The following is a 19,438-nucleotide window of genomic DNA, read 5'->3' as shown; positions in this document are numbered from 1 at the left end:
AAATGGCTTAATTCTCATAGATGAGTGAATGAGAGTTACTATCTAAGAAAATGTCTATCCAGCAATTTTCTAAAAACTATGAATCTAGGAATTTGCCTGTGAATTTCCTGTTCTTATATATCTGAAACCTTTATTCATTCAGCAATATCCAGCTTTATAAGTGGAATGCATAGAACCATGCTCTAGCCAGGTCTAAGGGACATGACTTGAGTGGAAATTCTTCCAATGAACTTGGTGACCCAAACTCCATTGGAGAAATGAAACCAAATTTCCCCCAAGTTATTTAGAAATGCTAAATGTTATCAATTGAGATGGGCAAATTTTCCAAAGTAGTGTCTTATTGATGACCCTGACTTCAATGTTTTTTGGGTAAATGAAGCACCCTCATTGCTACTCATTATTTTAAGGCTTTCCTATAGTCTTACTTTGGTATTTAGACATTATTAAAATTATGCAGATTATGAGAAAGGGTTATATTTTTATGTCGTTTCTGTAAACACTCAAAATTCTTCTCTCTTACCTCCCTGCACAAGAAAACCAACTTAATGAGCCACAAAACATTTTTTAATGAATGGGAAAAATATTTTTAGTATTTTTATGCCAAAAATGCCTCATTAAAAACAAATGCTTCGGCAAGCAGATTTGAGCTTAATAAGAACTTCTGCTGAGCAGGGCCTTTATAACAAATCACTAGCATGTGTAACTGCTCCATCAGAAGAACGAGAAACCCATAAGAGGCTCTCACCTCCCTTTCTCATCCTTGGGCTACATCACAGCAATGTAATGAGTGTGACATGGCACTTAGTGTGCATTTAAGGAGCACTGAAGGACATAGAGCCTGCTGCCTAGCTGCAAATAGGAAAAAATGACTATATATGTCCAATATCGCTCAAAGTCCTAATGGATATGTTATATCATGAAAATTCATTTAGGTGAAATATGTTTTCATCTAGATGTTTGCTTATCTTGGTACATGAATATTCTGCACTATTTTGTGTATTGTACAAGCCATAAGGGTGCAGGGTTGAGAGTCCTACATACAAATTTAATTTCAAATAAAAGCCTCAATTTGTACTGACACTGTGGTAACTTCTTTAGACTTTGGGCCTCAAAGAATAAGAAAGCAGAGTGCAGACGTGAAGGCAGGCAGTATGGGCTGATTTGGTCACAGAAACCATTGTTCCTCACTTTAGTGACACCCATCTCAGAGGCATAAAGTACTCACTTGTCCCCATTGAGGGCCCAGAAAGCACATCTGGGGTGACATGTTTGCAAGTTGCTCATAGTGTTTGCAGGTATTTTGAGCCAGGATCAGCTTTATCATCTGTGACCTATGCTTGGGGTTACAGCCATATTCACCCCTCCTGGATAAGGGTGAAATCACCAACAGTGATGACCTTACCAAGGTAGAAAATTACCCTGGAGAATGATCCTCCTTTGTAGAATGAGAAAGCATGAAATGATGATACAATTTCTCTTCGTGGTGATTTTCCACATCACTTAAGTTCTTCTCCAGCTTTTCCCACTGAGTCAGCCATGTTATCACTTGACTAATAGTAACAGTAGTTGTGGTTGACATTTATGAAGGTCTTACTCTGTGTTAGTCAGTCACTGTGCTAAGCTCTGTCACACGCATTATCTCATTTCATCCTCAAGCCCTGCAAACTCAATACTATTAATTCCTCCATATTACAGATGAGGGAACTGTGGGCAAGGAAGGTAAATTACTTGCCCTAAATTCTTTAGCTTGTAAGCAGAACTGGGATTCAAAGTAAATTTGTTTTCTGGTTTTAAGTTTCTTAACTAGTATTCACTGCATTGTGCAACCAGTTAATTACAAAATATATCTATCCCTAATCTATTTCCCCATAGAGGCATTCCTTTCAGAAATGAAAGGGGGAAAATGTATTTGTTCCCAAGTGCCATGGTTTGCTCTCCCAGTCAGCTCAGCTCCTTCACTGGGAGGAAACTGACTCCCAAGACACTCATGTTTCCCGGCCAGCAAGCACAGGGCTGCGGTGGCCATCAAGCTTACCGTTAGGAAGTGGCGGTCCTTCACTTCACGCCTCCTCTGGCTGTGAGCTGGAGGGTAGGCTGGCAGTGGCGGAGCAGCGATGGAAAGAGGGACAGCAGCTCTCTGCTCTCGGCGATCACTTCGGCTCCGGTGTTCTAACAGGGCAGAAAAGCAGTAATACTGAAATACACTTAGCATTTTCAATTTCTCTTTTCCCCTAGGGAGTATTAGCAAAAGACTATTAAAAAGAGTAATCTTTTATGACGCTATATTATTTATATGCCAAATCAGATTTTCAGAATGGTTCCTACCTAAACTTTCACTTATGATCAGCGTCAAGTTAGATACATCCATTTCAGTGGGTCCATCTCATAATCTTTGTAGAAAATAGCTTACTTCTGAGTGCAGTGTGCCTCATTTCAAAACAACATGAGTATAAAAAATGTTGAGGACAATGGTGAAAGATCTGCTGCCATTAATGCTGGCATGAAAATAGAAACAAACATATCAAAGCTGCCCAGGCTGGGCCCTGGAGCCAGCTCCCACTGGCTCAGGGGAACTCACTGCTCTGGATTCAGGAATTTGTGTGAGTCATTTTTTCAACGGTTGGTACCTGGAAATAGACCATGGTGGGAGTATTTATATCACAGAAATTGGTAAGTGCTACACAACAGGGCTTTTATTTATCTTATCATATTTTTTCCCAGAAAACTGGGTGACCAGCACATAATTGTAGCCATCTAAGCCCTGTCACCCACACATGAAACTTAGAGTGCTTTGAAATCCTGGACTCCCAGAGAAAGTAAGGCAATCCCAATGGCAATGTTTGTCTGATTTTGGAACAAAGCTATCATTTGTTTTTTTATTTTATTTTATTTTTTATTCTAACTTGTTATATACAACAGCAGAATGTACTACAATTCATATTCAAAGCTATCTTTTGAAAAAGCTAAGTATCTATGTGTGGGATTAAGGGATCCTGACTATATTCACTGAGATAAGGCCCTGTGTTTGATCCTCAGCAACACACACACACACACACACACACACACACACACAACACAGTTTAGTAGTTGTCCAGTATCTTATGTGCACCATCTCAACAACCCCACCAAATGGGCACTAATGCTCTCCCTCTTTTATAGATACCCAAACAGATTCAGGGAAGGTAAGTCATTGTGGAGCTATGAGTGGTACAGCCTTAGCTCAGTGTTTTGCTCTTGACTACTACTTAACCTGCAGGTACTGTAAGGTCCCACTGCACCTCACTCATTGGAGCAAGACTATTTAATTATAATTACATTTTACCACATTCCAATTCTTTGAATAATGATACCATAAAATAGAGTATTTGGTAACATATAAGATACTACCAAGTTTTCTTTCTTTTCTTTAGCTAGGAAACAGAGCTAAGATGAGCCTATCAGGTAATATCAGCTGCCCTATCATACCCATTTCTATACTTGTGTTGATAAAAATACTATCTCTCCATCTTTTAGTCTCTTTCACTAGAAATTGGCCCCTGGAAGAGAGAGAGAATGTTTCATTGAGCTTTTGAACACAGGGTCTACAGTGCTTGTTACAAAATAGATTTTCAGTGTGTGTTTGTTGAGTGGCTAAATTAACAAATTAATGCTTTTGTTAAACCCCAGTTTAAAAAAAATTGCAGTGCATTCCATATTCTGTATTTATTCTATAATTATAATGGGCTTTGTTGGTGGTACTCTCATTGCTAGGTGATTCTCTGAGTCCCATTGCTTGTTTTGATCCACTTCCCTAATGCCAGTCAGATTCTTCTGATTCTCCTTTGCTTTATTCAGTGTGCTTAGTGGAACTAAGCACTCTCCAGCTTTCTGATTTTACATCCATGTCTGATGTGGCTGTCTGTGGGCCTCATCACCTGAACTGCTGACTTCATATCTGTGCTAGGAAAATGTGATCATATTCCTCATCTCCAGTTGCTTGGGATTCTTTCCAAAAATGTTGGCTCCCATTTGCAATCAGAGGAAAGTCCTCAAAACCACGTAGGTGGTCTTTGTTAAATTGCCTCCAGAGTCAATGTTTATCAGGAAGACATTTTGAGATAAATGTCTTCCTTGTTAAAGCGCCCACCTCCAATGCCACCCTCATTTTTCTCTGCAAGCCAAAAAAGCTTTTCTAAATGGGCAGCACAAGGAATACCTTTTACATTTTAAAATTCATCAAGAAGAGTAAACTACAGGTATTATTGGTTAGGAAGAGGCAGAAGGAGGAGAGAAGTTAGGAGAGAGATATCAGCTCAATTTCCCATTCAATTGCTCCTCTCCCACACTGTCTTAAACATATCTTTTTCTTTGCCCTAGGCTGGGTGTAGGCAGGCTAGATTAATGGCTCTTTAGTAACATTTGTTTTTGCCAGTGGTGTGGTAGGGAGAATACTGGTCTACTCGAATTTGAAACTGCAGTATCTATACAATAGAAGCTTGGTTCTTATTCCCTTAGACCAATGAAACTGATCCCAGCCGGAAACTTTAAAGGAAAGGAAACATAAAATATAATTATCTCCTTATAGTTACTTATTAATCTCTCTTCCTATTTTATGAACATAAAACATGGCATCACTTGAAACTCTTACTGGCTCTGAGCATTAAAGAATGCTGAGAAAAGGAGGAAAATAATTGGAATAATTTGAAATCAATAGAGATGCTGCTTCCTATGGGGAGACTTCCTTGAAGCTCCTTGGCATGATTAGGCAGGTACCTTTCGTCTCAGCTCCCATATCACAGGTAAGTATTAAACTTACCTGGTTACATGTCTGTCTCCCTCAGTAGACCAGGAATTCCTTGTGAGCAGAGACAACACTTTATTGCTTTTTGAATCCTGAGCTCCAGCACAATGCCTGGCCTTCAACAGTTTGTTGAGGGGTTTGCTATTACTCAGGGCTCGAAGGCAGCCAATTTCTAGGTTTTTAATCTTGGTCCCCCAGCTCCCTCATTATAGCCTCATTTCCAAAAGGAACACAGAGTTGCAGCCACGGCAGCCTCCCTAGTCTGTGCTTCATCATCCACTCCCTCCCGATGGAAGCCAGCCTATTCCAGCTGTCCAAATAGAGAACCTACAGGAAAGCTCACTGCGGCATTTGCTGAGCCAGGCCATGTGTGAGAGGTCAGTATTATTCATGACCACCAGATGGCAGAAGTGGATTATGCTGATAGAAACACTGCTAAGCTACTGTGTTTCTTGGACAAGGTTAAAAAAAAAGTCACTTTCTAATTTTAATTCTACACTGCATGTTTTAAATTCTATGATGTCTATAATTCCTGTTTATGGCTCTCTGCAGTGCTATTAAAACTACTACACCCAAGATTTGCTATTGAGCCAACCACAAAACAAGCCAGTCTGTGGAGGGCAAGACGAAGCTCCATAGTCTTCCATCCAAACCCCAGGAGGCCCCATATCCCTCTCTCACTACCCCCAGGAGGAAGTTCAGAGAAAATTGATATTGGCACTTGCTATTCTTCAGTTTTGCCATTAAGTCCAAACCTGACAAAGCAGTGAAATGTGATAGCTTAAGAGCAGCTCAGTGTTATCTGGTTGAATCCATAAAAATCTAATCAGGGAGGACTGATTAATAATAATAAAGGGATGAAAAGAATTATGTCTAAAGGGCTAATGTTACTCAAGCTCTCCAGTGATCAGATCTGAGAAAGTATTTAGTGAGAATGATCAGATTTCTCTGTAGTCATCTTGTGCCCTCAATGCTTAATCAGTTTTCTGCAGAATTTGATTCATTTCCACAAACATTCATTGAGGACTATAGGCTGGGTTCATGCCAAGTACTTTGAATAAAATTAATTGATAAGATATTATCCTTTCCCTTGAGTTGCTCATGGATTAATAGTGGAAGACAAGCCCACGGTGGTTAGGTATGACCAAAGGTTATAAGTGGCACGATGAAAGGATATGAAGGATATTACAGGAATGGCAGGAGTGGAAATGAACATTTTCAGGTGGCTTGCACTAAAAATTTGTTGAAGAATTTTTTAGCCAACTATTAGTTGAAGTGAATGGAAAGCATGCCAGAGATACTTCTAGAAGACACTGATCCTTTCTCTTCATTATAAGTGTTACAGTATCTGTCATTGACAAACAAAGGGATTGTTTGAAATAATTGCTTTAGGGATATTAGTAGGTTAGCTCTTTCATTAAAAGGAAAAATGACAATAGGGGACAAGGCAGAAGCCACACAAATGTGGAAGAAAATAACCTAACAATATTTATCATCATTTTATTTCTCCGTCTTGATAATGGTATTAACATATTTCATATTCATTATATACTTTCAAAAAATACTATTCCTTAAAAGAGTGTAGGGAATTTGGAACAAAGACAATAGATGTGTAGACACCATCTGTCTCCATAGCAAGACTCCAAAGACCAAAAAAGCTAGCATGCCAACTTCTTATGTCCCATTTAGGGGTTTCTGCAAGGATGATGCTCATTTTTAACTCCTTTATCCCAGTAAAAATTGTTTGAAGGAAATCAAAAGTAACTAACAAAAGAAAAAGCTATATTTCCACTTTGACTGCTATGTACCCATGTCTAGCAATGTCAGGACTGTGAGAGAAATGTAAATATATATTTCCATGAAACACAGTGTACGGCAAGGAGGAAAAGAGCTCTCACTGGGGGTCCAGAGGCTCAGGTCTGAGTCCTGACACTACCTAACCTGCTCTGCATGACCCTGAGCAAGTTTTCCCATCTCTCTAGCCCTCCACGTGCCCCGCCCCCCCTTGTAGAATGAAGGTGTTGGTTCAGCTCACTGGTTCTCAACAGAAACAGAAGAGCCCTTGAAGGGCTTGTTCTGATTGTTAGAATGAATGGGCAGGAGTCTCAAGCATGACAGCCATACTGTGATGTATACAATGGTCAATGAAAAAGGATCCCAGGTCCCACACAATATTCAAATGTCCCATCTGAATGTCTTATAGGGAAAAAAACCTAGAACTTATTTTTGAGTTAACTCCCTTATAAATTATAATCCAAAGTATTTTTTCTCTCATATCTAATATATGCTGAATGTACTGGTTTTTATGGTTGTGTCCTCTTGCCCCCCAGGAGTCCTCCAATTCTCTATGCTTATTGTTTGGAATGGTTTCTGATTGTCTTTATTTAATCAAAACTTATTTTTAAAATATCTATTTTTTTAGTTATAGGTGGACACAATATCTTTATTTTATTTTATGTGGTATTGAGAATCAAACCCAGTGCCTCATATATGCTAGGTGAGCACTCTACCTCTGAGCCACAACCCCAGCCCCAAAACTTATTTTTGATAGGTGCAAACATCTAACTGATTTCACTTTCTTTTAATGTAGTTGTGACTGGGCATTTGCATATTGAATTATATGTTATTATAAATTATTTTCTTTTTAATATCTCTATTATCATATTTAGATACTAATCCTAATCTTATTTATTTATTTAAATTATTTTATTTTTCATATTCTTATTGGTGCATTATACTTGTATATAATGGTAGATTTGTTGTTACATATTCATACATGCACACAATATAACAATATAATTTGGCCAATATCATTCCGTAGTATTTCCCCTAATAATATTAATTTGAATATGGGTGTAGGTAGGTTATATTACCCATAGATTTCAATTAGGATAGAAAAGGGAACATTTTGAGGTACTCGCTATAACAAAGGGAGATGTTGGGACCGATGGGACCAAGAACCTCCAGATGGGGCAACCTCTGAGTTCTCTCCCAGAAAAGCCCCAAGCCTGGATCAGTTACCTCTGCGCAGGGCTTGCAGGCTCTGCCGGGCATGGCGGTGCAGCTCCTCCACACATGGGGGCCGGGTGGCCGGGAGGAAGATGTTTCGCTGCTGGTGCCAGGGTGCGCGGTAGTACACGCTCAGCTTACTCTCAATGTCCAGGTTGGAGACGGCTGCAAAACAAAGGGGAGAACAGGTATTAAACATCAGTGGCTTTAAGTTGTTTGTTTCATGGACTCTGGGGTCAGAGGTGGACAGGGAATGGAATCTGGGTGGAGTGGAAGTCCATGGATATGAAGAACTCAAAGCTGGAGAAAAGTTTGAAAAAGATAGGGACAACCTTTGCCCCTGAGCCAAGGGATACGAGACCCCAGGACACCAACTGCCTGCCTATGACCAGTTAACTTCCTCTCCATCCCTTGACTCCTTGCCCTCTTACAGTCGTTTGTCAACCTTGACAAGCCCATAGCCAATCCACTTGGGGAAGCAGGTGAGGGTGGGAATCCTGCCATCCAAGAATGTTCAGGAAAGCATCAGATATGAATGTGAAGTTTGCTTTAGCTCCAGCCTTCTGACCATAGGGCAGAAGTTGTAGTTCTGTATGCTGCTCCTACTGTTCACCTGAACCTTGGCCCATTCCCTGCCCTGCTCTCTGTCCCTTGTGATTCACTGGCCCCAAGGATTCCTTATCTTTCCCTCCACCTCCCATTTTCATTGCTTGCTAGCTTTTGAAGTATCGTCCACTTTTCCTTTCACCCAGGGTAAGCACAGCTTTGAGGAGACCAGTTGGGGAGGGCAATGGGTATTGAGAGAAGGAAACTGCAGACAATATGGTACTTGAGGCTCATGCAAGCTATCAAGGAAGGAAGTTCTCCTCATGCCACCCACCCCGGGGAAAAACAGTATTTAACTCCCTACTGCCTTTATATATACATGGTACCTAGGATGGAACCCCCCAACAGCTGAAGATGAAACCTTATGGAAGTAAGTGTTAGGAACCAGGAGGATTCTGAATAGGAAGTGGCTTCCCAGAGGGACTCAGGAGCACTGGGCAGTCTTGCAGCCTCAGGAATAGTGAGAACAGCCCCAGTTGGTTTCACTCTCCAACCCGCTGTCCAGGCCTAGGCTGTTGGCCTGGGCTTACCCCACTCCCCCCAGTCTCATCCCCTCTTTCTGCTTCTTTTCCTCTTTATCCAGTGTATGATTTGGAAGAGCTCTTCCCCACTGTTTACCCCTGTGCCCCAAACAGCCTTTTGATTCCTCTCTGTATCTTTTCTTTTTGAAGTCTGGCCTACCATTTCACTTTGAGAAACCTTACATGGAACAAGACACTCTACAGAAAATGAAAAAAGGAAAATGGAAAAGAAGGGAGAATATATTCATAGAAGTGGAATAGAAGAAAGAAAATGGGGGAAATGCAACCTTTTGATGATTAATTGCCTCCTTCCCCACCAAGTACCAAAGTTAGTCCTGAAGACAGAAGCTCACTTTATCCACCCTTGGAGGAATGCTCGGTCCAGTTCATTGACTGAGATTGACTAAAAAAATCAGCAGCAGGGGCTGGGGTTGTGGCTCAGTGGTAGAGCACTTGCCTAACATGTGTGAGATGCTGGGTTTGATCCTCAGCACCATATAAAAATAAATAACTAAAATAAGGTATGTGTCCAACTACAACTAAAAAAATATTTTAAAAAAAGATCAGCAGCAGTCAATTCTGGTCCAATGGTGGTGGTGGTGGGGGGGGTGAGTCATTACCAAACTAAACAGAAGTGACTATGAATTCATGTGCTGGTGACAGCTTGGAGAAGGAACAAACATAAAGTTTGCCTTTGAAAAAAAGGGGCAAGAAATTCAGTGGGCAGTCCCCAAAGTAGAAGGGCTTCTGAGGAACCCCTACCCCCAGGCCAGTCTTTTTAGGCAGGGCTGATTCTAGGTGACTGCAGGTAAACCAGAAGACTCTTAAAGCCCATCAGTATCTCAGTGCCACTGGACAGAAGCTCAGGGTATTAGGTTTGACAACTACTCAGAAACCGGGTCAAATGTCCATGGCTCCTCAAATCTTTGTGTGGGAAGAGCTGAACTCCTGTTATTTGTCTCAGTGTTGGTTTAAAGAAAAGACTTACTAGAAGTGTTCGTCAAAAATGCAGAATTCTGACTCCCTGAGCCAGAATTGCCAAGAGTCCTGATAATCTGTATGTTTGAAAAATGCCCTGAGGCTATTTTTTTATCAGGCAAGTTTGAGAAACTCAAAACATCTTTTGAAGATGCCTTGGGATCATCTGGGAGTGAAAGGAATTGGGTACCGTGGGAGAAGGGAAGAGATTGCCAACAATGGAAATATCTATCCACTCATGAACATCTCCCAACCAGCTATTAGTGCTAGGTTCCTTGATGCTGGGATACAGCACAGAACAAACACAGAGGAATCCCTGCCCCTTTGGGCATATTTCCTCTGGCTTTGTATGAAAATGGTTTAGATATGATTCTGTCTGGAAGCAATAGGTTAGGAGAAATGCCTTCTGGCATACTCTTTCTTTTCCCTAGGGTTGGTCTAAGACCTCTAAACTCTAGAGGCTCTAAATACCAAAAAGATTATAGTTCTCGCTATTCTTTCTACAGTAGATGATCCCAAATTTCAGAATAAATTAGCATATCATAAAATAAGGGCAAAGAAATTCAGCAACCTTTTTCCTCTTTGCTAAATATTAAATATGAAAAAAGTATTAATTTTAGTGTCCCTCCTTTGCTGTTGCCCTAAACACACTCCTACTGTGCCTACTGGGCAAGCCAGGGCTGAGTTTCTTGGCTGCTGAACTCTGCCTGCTGCTCAGAACTGTGGATTTGCAGATGCAAAGACTAGCAAGCACATGAGTTCCAGTATGGGTGGCCAAGTCACAGCCTTCAGGAAGAACCAATCCTCACAAGAACATCTTTCAGGGCTAGGGGGTCCCCATCTCTCCCTGTCCCAAATCATTTTCTTTCTCCACGGAGAAGCTATAATGGATTTCTGCCATGCATTAGCAGGTGCACAGTTCACTCATTAGTTGCCACAGTGGTGACTCTCTCTTAGGGAAGGAAAACTCTTTCATGACTTTGCTCTCAGTTATGTCCTTTTGTCACAGAGCATTAACTAGTATTACATGTCCACTGGAGGTAGACAGACAGGCACTAATGGAATTCTTTCAGGGAAAACTATATCATTTTCTCTTTTTAAAAAATCAATTCCTGCTGGGCACGGTGGTGCACGCCTGTAATCCCAGTGGCTCAGGAGGCTGAGGCAGGAGGATCGTGAGTTCAAAGCCAGCCTCAGCAACTTAATGAGCTGGCCCTAAGCAACTCAGTGAGATTCCGTCTCTGAATAAAATACAGAAAAAGCAAGGGCGGGGGATGTGACTCAGTGGTTAACCACCCCTGGGTTCAATCCCAGGTACAAAAAAGAATCTATTCCTTTCCCTGAGTAACATTTCAACCCAAGTTGAATCCATTCATTCATAATTTTGCTCTACCACAGCCATGGCAGGGCTGTCCCACATCTTCAGATTCACTTTGTCTTTCATTTTTTAAAAATATATATTTGTATAACTGTATTTATTTATCTATTCATTTTTATGTGGTGCTGAGGATCAAACCCAGTGCCTCACCCTTGCTAGGCAAGTGCTCTACCACTGAGTTACAGCTCCAGCCCCTTGTCTTCCATTTTAACCATATCATCATGGCTGAACTATGCAAAAGAGCAAACTTAGTGCCCTTAATCTTTTTTTTTTTTTTGAAGAATAATGTATTTTTTAAATATGTGGGCAAATAATACAGTCAAAGTCAATCATCCTAACAAATGCTGATGATGGATTTATATAAAATTCTAGACACAGATAATGTCATGATAATACCCTTAACCTTTGTTCTCATACAAATGGAACAAAGAAACCAGGTGTGGTGGCACAAACCTGTAATCCCAGCGGCTCTGTAGGCTGAGGCAGGAGGATCAAGAGTTCAAAGCCAGCCTCAGAAACGGCGAGGTGCTAAGCAACTCAGTGAGACCCTGTCTCTAAATAAATAAAATACAAAATAGGGCTGGGTAGATGTGGCTCAGTGGTTAAGTGCCCCTGAGTTCAACCCCCAGTACCCTTCCCCCCCCAAAATAAAATGGAACAAACAGAAGCAAGGTTTTTCCTATGTTTATTTGGATACATCCAGGGTTCCCTCTGTGGTAGGCAGAATTCTAGGATGAACCCTAAGAGTCCTGCCCTCTCGGATATATAACCTACATAACCCCCTCCTCCTGAGTGTGGGAAGAACCTGTGTCTTGTGTTACATTATATGGCAAAAGGATTTGAAGGTCCCTAGACTTTGAGTTAATAAATCAAGAGGCAAAGTATCATCTTAGATGGATCTGACCTAATCAGGTAAGCCCTGGGCAAGAGACAAGAAGCAGCAGAAACACACCCCTATTGACCTTGATGACGAAAACCTCCATGTTGTGGAGAGGGCCTTATGGCTTAAAATGATGGACAGTCTCCAGATGCTAAGGGCCTGGGTCCTATAACCTCTAAGAACTTAATTGTGCCAACAACCACTGAACTAAGGGGAGGACCCCAGTCTTCAGATGAGAACACAGCCCCAGCTGGTATCTTGAGTTCAGCCCAGTGGAGCTCTGAGAAGAAGACATAGTTAGCTCACATCCACACTCTGCATGTGTGTGTGTGTGTGTGTGTGTGTGTGTGTGTGTGTGTGTGTGGTACTGGGGATTGAACTCAGAGGTGCTTTACCACTGAGCTATATCACCAGCCCTTTTTATTTTCATTTTGAGACAGGATCTTGCTAACTTGCTGAGGATCTCACTGAGTTGCTGAGACTGTTCTTGAAATTCAGAGCTTCCCACCTCAGCCTCCCAAATTGCTGGGATTATAGATGTGTGCTACCACACCCAACACACCCCCAGACTCTCAACCCCTGGGTATTGCAAGATAATAAATGGATTATTTTTTTTTTGGTACCCAGTGATGCTTAACCACTGAGCCATATCCTCAGCCCTTTATTTAGAGACAGGGTGTCACTGAGTTGCTTAGGGACTCATTAAGTTGCTAAGGATGGCTTTGAACTCACGATCCTCCTGCCTCAGCCTCCCAAGCTGCTGGGATGACAGGCATGGGCCACCTCACTTGGCCTGGATTTGTCTTACACTGTTTTAAATAATTTGTTATGCAATAATAGAAATAATAATGGAGAACTTATGCACCCTCCTACTATTTTATCTACCTCCCTAGAGTCAGTCAGTCACTTTCTTTGTCATCTGTTCCCCTCTGTTACTGCTCCACAGGAAGGGGTAGATAATGGCCAGGGTGACAATGGGAGATAGGGCTATACGTTTCATTTTTTTGCTCTCTACAATAGGAAAAGGGCTATTTGTGTGTATCATTTCTCCCATCTAAGACTGTAAGCTTTTAAGTGGAGCTCCAACCACGTGCCAAGCTCTAGGCCGGGTGCATTCTATCCATAATATCACCATCCCCTATACAACTTACATTACCCCATCTATAGACAAGGAAACAGAAGCTCAGAGAAAGTAAGCACATTTACAAAGTCATAACACCTGGTAAAGAGAAGATGTAGGATTAGAAACCTTCTCTGGCTTCTTAGCTGCATCTCTCTAAGTTCACCTAGGCTGAAGGTGATTGGGGTGAGGGAGGGGCGGTGAGCTATCTGCTGCATAAAAAGTATATAAGAAGGCCTGGGGTTGTTGCTCAGTGGTAGAGCGCTTGCCTTGCATAGGTGAGACACTGGGTTCAATCCTCAGCACCACATAAAAATAAGTAAACAAAATTAAGGTATTTTGTCTATCTACAACTAAAACAATATCTTAAAAAAAGTATATAGGAAAGGATTCTGCCATTCTTGGTATCATCCACAGCATTAGGTGTAACCAAGAATGGAGTGAATCTTCCAGGCAGTGCCTAGAAGGAAGTTGGGACGATTTGTTACATTCCAGAAAGACAAACAGCCTTGCAAGCAGACACCACAAAACCAAACTGCTGAAAGAAAATGCCATCATAGGAAATGTCCTCAGGGCAGCGAAAAGTCTTTATAGACTGATCTCACTTCATTCCCCTGGCAAAACACTGGAGATAATGGAGTTGTCTAGATCTTGATTCAGAGTGATGTGGATGAAAGTGTGGATATGGTCATTGAGCTCCTTGGAAATGAGCTGACTTAGACATTGAGAAAACTAATGGCCACCACTCCCTTAGAAAAGCCAGGCCCATTTCCAAGAGCAGGAGGAGACTTGGTTTTAGGAACAATTGAGAAGGGGGAAAAATCAGGAGCAATCTCCAGCCCCCAATATCCCCCTGCCCTGCTAAAATTGGCACTTAGTTGATTGTGCCTGTTCTGGCCTCATGAGCTTCTTGCTTCCTTAAAATTTATTACCCCTGAGAGAAATGCAAAATGCTTATTATTGACCTCCCTTCCTAGGGAGCCTCCCTATCTCAATCTCTACCCCTGCCACTTGTTTTTCACCATCTCTACTCCTGCTTTGTTCTCCCAGGCTCTTCAGAATTTAAAAGGGGGGAGATGACAGCTAAAATCAAAGTTTGAACGATGCATATGGTGAAAATATCATAAAAATATGCCAAATGAATCAGAAATGTAATTTTCATCCCTTCGAAGGAGAAAAGGCAGTTTTTGTTCTTTTTAGATATACATGACAGTAGAATGTACTTTGTCATAATCATACATACATGGAGTATAACTTCCTCTTCTTGTGGCTGTACATGATGTGGAGTTATACTGACCATATATTCATATATGAACATAGGAAAGTTATGTCTAATTCACCCCACTGTCTTCTATTCCCATACCCCCTCCCTTTCCTTCATTCCCCTTTGTCTAATCCAGTGGAATTCTATTCTTCCCTCCCTCCATGCTTATTGTGTGTTAGCATCCACATATCAGAGAGAACATTTGGCCTTTGGTTCTTTGGGATTGGCTTATTTCACTTAACATGAGAGTCTCCAGTTACATCCATTTACCAGCAAATACCATAGCTTCATTCTGAGAGAAGGCATTTAAAAAATGTTCTTAGAGTGTTTACAGGACACACTTAGCCACACACACCTTTGCTAACCTTCCTTCCTGCCCTTCTATCCATTATTTTCACACACATCACCATTTTGGGGGGGGGCAGGAAGACATCCCTAAACAAACTATCCATTCTGATGGCCCATAATAGAAAGCAATGAGGAATATTAGATGTTGATACAATGGTAAGTGTCTGATACAGTGTCACAGATATCTATCCAGGTTGCTCCGTGGTTCCCTGCTATGCTGAAGCCATTCTCAGCAGCCATCAGCTTGGTGAGCAAAATGGAAACCTACCCAATCTGTTGCTGCTGCCTGAGTTTTCAGATCAGCTGGGAGAATGGGGAAGGGATTTCACCAAATGAGACCATTCATTCCAACCTGCTTTTCCTTCTTTGGCAACCAGCTTTGCCCACTCTGCTTGGTAGCTCAGAGGAGAGAGCAGGGTAGGGTACAGGGACAATAAGAACCACCAAGGCTCCTGCCACCTGCAGAGAAGTCCAAAACCAAAGCCAGATTTTCTGACATTGCCCCTGCTGAGCTTCCTTTTCTGTATTACCACAACAATTGAGACTTGTTCTCCACTAGGGACAAAGCATCTAGTACAGACCCCTTTACATCAGAAAGATCTAGGTTTCCTAACAATTTCCATCACACCAGAAAACATTCCAAAACCTGCAGAATAGAAGAATATGTCTGTGTGTTTATACACTAAAAGAATCTAGAATGATTTTGCTCATAGAAATAGTTTCTCCCAATTTCTAAAACAAAATGATGCTTCATACCAGGAGGGCTGTTAATTGTTACTGTTGTTGTTTTAATGTCAGGCACCTGTGGAAAGACCATTAGGAGCCTGCATTCTTGGTGCAGTTCTGTTACCATATGGCCTTGTGCAAATCATTGAACACGTCTAGAGCTCCAGTTTCCCATCTTTATAAATGAGGGGTTGGCATCTTTGGTTCTTGTCCTGCTCTGTTTGACTGCATCTGCTTTCTACCAGTCACCAAAATCTACCCAGAAAGACTGTTAAAACAATGGCAGTTTGGGCTGGGGAGTGAAAAAATAGGGATTGATCACAGGAGCAATGGAATCCAGAGCAAGTCACTGAACTCTTTACCTTTAAGTATGATATTAGCCATGGACTTTAAGGGGGGCCTCTGTCCCCTACTCTGTGAAATGGGAATCATAGAGCCTTCATAGAATAGTACAAAGGTTCCATGAAATGATAAAGTCCCTGGCCAGGAGCAGGGTCCAAGTTCAAATGAGGAAAAGTCTGGAGCTCTCCAAGGTTATTTATTCTTTCATTCATTTTTAACTTCTCCTGTCTTCTTAGTGGGTAAAATATAAACAAAGATGAGGCTGCTAGAGATCAGTCTTTGGGCATTGTACATTTTTGACACTGAAAAGAAACCTGCCCATAAATGAGGAGACTATGACCTCTCTGTCAGGCCCAGTATCCCCAGTCTCTGCTATCTGTTGACTAGGGTATCATTTATTGTAATGACTTGGAGGTACTAACTCTCAAAGTTAGGGCTGGAATACTAGACATTTCCTTAGATGCAGTTTATAATTTACTTGTTTATCTTTGGGTCATCTGCTAACATGTTCTACACCATGCACTTCCTCCAGAATATAAGCAAAGAATCATGTCACAGCTCTGCTACTATTTTAAGAAAATTCCTTTAGGAATATAACAGAGTCATTGGATTCCACTGATGGAAGGGACCTCGGAAATTTTGGAGTTCTGCACTTTTTTCAAACTGCAGGGCATGACTCATTAGTGGACTGTGAAATCCATTCAGCAGGTCAAGATGAACATTTAAAAAAAAACAATGAAATAGAATAGAGTAGAACAGAAAATATTCCAGTGCATTGTATTTTTTTTTGTAAAGCTATTGTCTATTGTTTCTGGTGTGTGTGTGTGTGTGTGTGTGTGTGTGTACACGTACTTGGTTGTGATGGAAAAATCCATTTCTTACTCTGGATAGCAGTCAACACACTGCAAAAGCCACTATTTAGGAAGCCCCTCTCATATTTTTATGAGGAGACCCATGTCCAAAGATTTGACCCAAAATCACATAGCTGAGTTTTGTCAGAGGCAGAAATCAAAGCCCTGGTCTTCTGACCCTGGGTCCCAGGGCTGGCTTCTGTGCCCTAAATGTCTCTCAGTCATTATTTGCTGCCTATCACTCTTAACAGGTTGTCCTTTGACAAAACAAAACAAAACAAAACTTCATCCAGACTCTATGAAACCAGCCATTTTATTTCAGGATTCCAGAAGCTCTTCAGTCCAGGGAGCAAATCTTGGGATGAACCAGCCACAGAAACCAAAGTTCTCCCTGTGTTCTCTTACAGAGCCTGGGTGCCCCAAAGGCCACTCCTGCCAAGAGCTGCTCTGAGGGTACTATATCTGTATTTACTAGAAACAAGTATAGCTACATTAAGGCAAACGGTATACATGTTATCATGGGAAGATGATACCAATGAAAAGCCTTTGTTACAGTAATGGGAAAATATACACTCTTTTTTTTTTCCAGTTAAAGACACAAACCTGGGTAACATGTAGCTGCTCCATATATGAAATATATGAATTTCTTTCCTTTCCTATATGCTGTCTCTCTGCATTCTGAGCTTTCCAGAACAAACAACCCAGAAGAGGATTGGCCCAGGGAAGAAGAAGGGTGTAATTTGATTTCTTTGGTTCCCTTGTATATCTAGAATGCTCCTAACACTTGCCATCTACTATCCTCCAAGACTATCTTCCAACAGAACCTTCCCATCTCCACCCCACCTCCAAGCTTCCCTCTGAGTTGCTGTGATACTGTTTTCCACCTTTTCTATGCACTCCTGGCAGACTTCCTTAGATGGTTATGTACACATATCTTAGTTCTATAACCACGTCCACACACCCCTGTCAAGAGAAGTCACATCTTATATTTCTTTACAATCCTGGCAATGCCAGGCACTGTCCCATGTAAATGCTTAAAAGAATTGTGTTTGATTGCTTGTGTTGCTTGTTAATGATTCCCTGTAGAGTTTGGCAGGGAGATGAAATTGGCACGAATAGCTCAAGTGAGGTTTTGTACCACTATGGGTTTTATTTATCTACAGAATAACAATAGATGAAATTTAGATCTGATATAAAGGAGGAATTCTCAACCACAGGAGTCTAGAGAGGGGATGGACTATTATCAAAAGAGGTTAGGGTGAAGGCCAGTGTTCTCTCTGATATGCGGATGGATGCTGACTCACAATAGGTGGGGGTTGGGAGGGAGTGGAGGATCACCAGATTGGATAGGGGAGAATGAAGGGAAGGGAGGGTGGATGGGAATAGGAAAAACAATAGAATGAATGGCACATAACTCTCCTATGTTCACATGAATACACGACCAGTATAAGTAACTCCATAGCATGCACAACCACAAGAATGGGAAGTTATACTCCATGTATGTATGATATGTCAGAATACATTCTACTATCATGCATAACTAAAAAGAACAAATAAAATTTTTTAAACTCTTTTTTTTAGGGAGAAGGGGTGGAGAGGGGAGCCTGGCAGCAGACAGAAGAAAGCAAAAACAGAAGGGCTGGGAAAGCAAGTGAGGAGGGCACAGTCTTGCATGGAGAGTACACATTATATGGCCTAAAGATGTTTTAGAAGACCCTCTAAGATATAGACAGCACTGACTTAGGGAAGTACTAACTTCATTTGTTTGTTTAGCACAGGGAATTGAACCCAGGGGCTCGTAATCACTGAGCCACATCCCGAGGACTCCCCACATTTTGTTTTGAGACAGGGTCTCACTAAGTTGCTTAGGGCCTCGCTAAGTTGCTGAGGCTGTCCTTGAACTTCCAATCCTCTTACCTCAGCCTCCTGAGTCACTGGGACTACAAGCATGTGCCACCTTGCCTGGCTTTAACTTGATTTTTAAGCAAGAAAACTTATTAGATGAAGTTGACATGTCTAGAAATCTGGACATTCATTTATGTTCACACGCTTGGATTGAGCAGCTACTTTTTTGAAGCTTTGGTCTAGGAATCAAGGGACACATAGATATCCAAGGCAGAGTCCCTGTCATTAAGTGCTTATGGTCTAGGATTTATTCATTCACTTATTCTTTTGTTCTTTTTCCTTTCTTTCAAACATTTATTACATCCAGTGTATATTAAGTAAAAAGGGCTACAAAGATTAAAATTCTCTATAACACACACACACACACAGAAACACACAGTCACTTAATAAAATATAATTTTTGAAGACTTCTTCTCCTATTCCAATAAGACAGTAGAATTCTGTGGAAAGTTAATAAAAAAAACTAAAATAGGAGAAAAAACCATTGATAATCCTGTCACCTAATACCACTATCAGCTCACCAGCATGACTCCAAGAAGTTAGTTTTCTTGTGCATTTTATATAGTTAACATATAACATATATGCCACCTTAAATACTTTTTAAAAGTAAAATAATTTCCCTTATGAATAAAACTGTTCATCTAATTCCTCAGAAACAATATTTATTAACAGCTGCATAATATTTTACCACACAGCTATATTATAGTTTAGTCATTCTCCTAGCATTGGG

The 19,438-nt window shown here is 41.1% G+C and overlaps 1 protein-coding gene across 1 annotated transcript in view; it reads right to left on the bottom strand.

Moving 5' to 3' along the window:
- NHS (NHS actin remodeling regulator) overlaps positions 1-19,438 on the bottom strand; it is a 337,999-nt gene that overhangs the window by 38,190 nt on the left and 280,371 nt on the right. The window contains exons 2-3 of the mRNA XM_081278169.1: positions 7,802-7,954; positions 2,036-2,169 (exon numbers count right to left, since the gene is read on the bottom strand). Of these exons, the coding sequence (XP_081134295.1) occupies positions 2,036-2,169; positions 7,802-7,954 (287 nt within the window). The remainder of the gene's footprint in view (positions 1-2,035; positions 2,170-7,801; positions 7,955-19,438) is intronic.

This window comes from Spermophilus citellus, assembly GCF_964194105.1.
Source record: "Spermophilus citellus genome assembly, chromosome: X".
Classification (NCBI taxonomy): Eukaryota; Metazoa; Chordata; class Mammalia; order Rodentia; family Sciuridae; genus Spermophilus; species Spermophilus citellus.
The sequence above is the reverse complement of the archived record's forward strand: the minus strand, read 5'-3'. Positions and strand labels throughout refer to the sequence as shown.